This window comes from Neltuma alba, unplaced genomic scaffold, assembly GCF_004799145.2.
Source record: "Neltuma alba isolate B1F8T4 unplaced genomic scaffold, ASM479914v2 tig00012701_pilon, whole genome shotgun sequence".
Classification (NCBI taxonomy): domain Eukaryota; kingdom Viridiplantae; phylum Streptophyta; class Magnoliopsida; order Fabales; family Fabaceae; genus Neltuma; species Neltuma alba.
Window position 1 is genome coordinate 139,885 of NW_021637128.1, and position 2,723 is coordinate 142,607.

General features: G+C 33.8%; 1 protein-coding gene across 1 annotated transcript; it reads left to right on the top strand.

Moving 5' to 3' along the window:
- Positions 1–731: 731 nt before the first annotated feature.
- On the top strand, positions 732–1,527 carry LOC114730069 (ethylene-responsive transcription factor ERF039-like). Its single transcript, XM_028917087.1, has one exon. It carries the CDS (start codon positions 738–740, stop codon positions 1,434–1,436), a length of 699 nt encoding a protein of 232 aa, XP_028772920.1. The 5' UTR covers positions 732–737; the 3' UTR covers positions 1,437–1,527.
- The last annotated feature ends 1,196 nt before the right edge of the window (positions 1,528–2,723 follow it).

Genomic DNA, 2,723 nt, shown 5'->3' on the forward strand with positions numbered 1-2,723 from the left:
TATAAGAGCTAGTTGACTAATTTGAAGAGATTAAGAAAATGAGTTAAGTTAGTTATTTGTAATAAACAGGTGTTGTCTTTCCTAAAATATCCTTGCTAATCAAGTGTATTGGCTAGAACTACTATTATTAGAAGGATTATCTTGGAATAAAAACATAAATATTAGAGACAAAGTAAATTGAAGTTTTATATTTAAGATCAAAATAAAAATCAAACGAGGTCTTATATTAAAGACTGAAAGTAGTATTATCAAAATAAATTTCATGGAGGTTGACCAGAGTTAACACTTATTTTTATTGTTTTAAAAAAAGGAGGAATTATTTTTGCATAAAATGGTAAGTTCCGTTCATGGTTAATTAAAATTAAGTAATTTAATATTAAAATAAAGGAAATTTTCAATTAATTAAATATAATATAAAGAAATGTTTCAATCTAAATGACAAGAACAGCATTGCCAGTTTTTTTTAAAAAAAAAAAAAAGCAGAGGAACAGTATTGTCAATTATTAAGTGCAAAATTTCAACGTGTAAGATCAACAAAAGAAAAATATATTTTTGATTAAGGAAAAAGCCTAAAGTGACATGTGTAAATGGTTTAGAGCATGAAGCGGATCCATTTCTTTCCCAAGTCAGTAAGAGAAGAAGCAAAATAATTGCATCCTATAAAAAGTAGCTCCCAGCTCAACCAACACTAACTCAGTTCTTCCTCACCAGACTTTTCTTTCTTCTTCTTCTCAGCCATGGCAGCAGAACAACAAGAACCAGAAGCTCTCCTTCACACTAAGCTTCAACCAACAACTCCTTCTTCCTCCTCCTCCTCCTCCTCAAGCACCACAGAAGCCATTAATAGACACCATGAAGCTCAAGAAGCTCACAAAGAAGAGAAGCTGAGGAAGAAGAAGACGACGACCAGTAAGAACGAAACGGACATGGACGGGAAGCACCCAACTTACAGAGGCGTACGTATGCGTCAGTGGGGGAAATGGGTTTCAGAAATCAGAGAACCCAGAAAGAAATCCAGAATATGGCTTGGCACTTTTCCTACTGCAGAAATGGCGGCTCGAGCTCACGACGTCGCTGCTCTCAACATTAAAGGAAGCTCTGCTTTCCTCAACTTCCCGGAGCTAGCCACCGTGCTTCCTCGTCCGGCCAGTAACTCCCCAAAGGACGTCCAAGCCGCCGCCGCCAAAGCAGCCGCCATCAATTACCACATAAACCCTCAAGCAGCCGAGGCCGAGTCAGACGTCATGCAAGCCGACGCTCCGCCACTGTCAAGTTCGTCGTTAACGGACGACGATGACACTTTCTTCAACCTTCCCGATATCTTAAATCACGGTGGCGCCGACGAGTTTCAATACTCCTCGCTGTGGCTCCTAGCCGGCGCCGATTACAGAGACCCAGGTTTCCGGCTCGAGGAGCCATTTCTATGGGACTCCTAGTTTAATTTGTGTATAAAATGTGAATAAAGTAAGATACGAATAAAATTGTATTTTCTCTTACTACTTTATTTTCAAACATCTTGTCTATTAATTATTGTTTCACAAACTTCAAATTCTTTTTCTCTATGCAACAAAACATTAAATTCTGAGAATTAAAATTCATGCTACACACTCAAAACTTCTTTCTCCATCTCTCGTGTTAGATTAATATTATAATCTGCTTCTGGGTGTATGGTTATGGACTAATGGGAGTGAAGCTGAGTTTTTTTCAAAGCAAAAAAATAAAAAATTAATTTGAAGTATATATTTTTTAATGTTAATTGAAATATTTGGTTTCTGCTTTTAAATTAAGGTATGGAATAATCGGAGTAGGATGCCGGGAAATAGCAACTACTTTTACAACATTCATTGAATAATTAATTCCCGTGAATGTTAAGTTTGGAAGAAAGGTGATGTTCTACATGAAGCAACATGACGTGACAAATATTTTTGGGAGAATTGCAATTAGAACCTTAAATTCTATTGAATTTATATAATTAAGGACCTCATTATAAATTCCAATTTTACCATATCTTCTCCAAATCACCACATTTACAGTGTTTCTGCATTTCTGACGCGTGTAGCTACAGCTGTGTGCCTTTTTTCTGGGGGCCCGGCTTACTTTTTTGAGAGGCATTTTTCTTTTTTTTTTTGAAGTGAAAAAAGCATGAAAGGCATTTATTTATGCAAGATTAAAAAGATAGTACATGCGGGTACCACGACACTGTTTATTTGGTTCCCTTTACTCTTCTCCTAAAATGAAAGAAAATCATCAAAAGTGATTTCTAGTATTAAAAAAATATGTAAGTAAAAAAATCTTATATTTTTACACAGTAAAAAAGTTTTTAATAATTTGTCACCAAATGTTAGTCCAATTGATAAAAAATGGACTTATAACCCATAAGGTTATGAGTTAAATCTAATTATCAATATAAAGATTTTGTTGCTAGTAGTCTTTTGAAGTCTAATTCACCTAAATTTTTCATGATAAAAAAGTGTTAAATAATTTGATTGAACAATACTTAAAGTAGAAGAAAACAAGATCAATAAGTTGAATAGAACTTTTTATAAATAAAAGTTTAAATGAGATCAATCCAATTTTTATGGTTGTAAAGTTTTTTTTTAATAGATCCTTGGATTACTAAGATCCTAATAACAATAACATTAAGATTTAAACCCATATTTATATGATCAGAATTTTAATTCAACTTGTTATCATGCTTGGCTGTCGAATTTTTTTAAAGAAAT

Coding starts and splice junctions, on each gene's coding strand:
- LOC114730069 (XM_028917087.1), top strand. CDS start 738: ATGGCAGCAGAACAACAAGAACCAGAAGCTCTCCTTCACACTAAGCTT.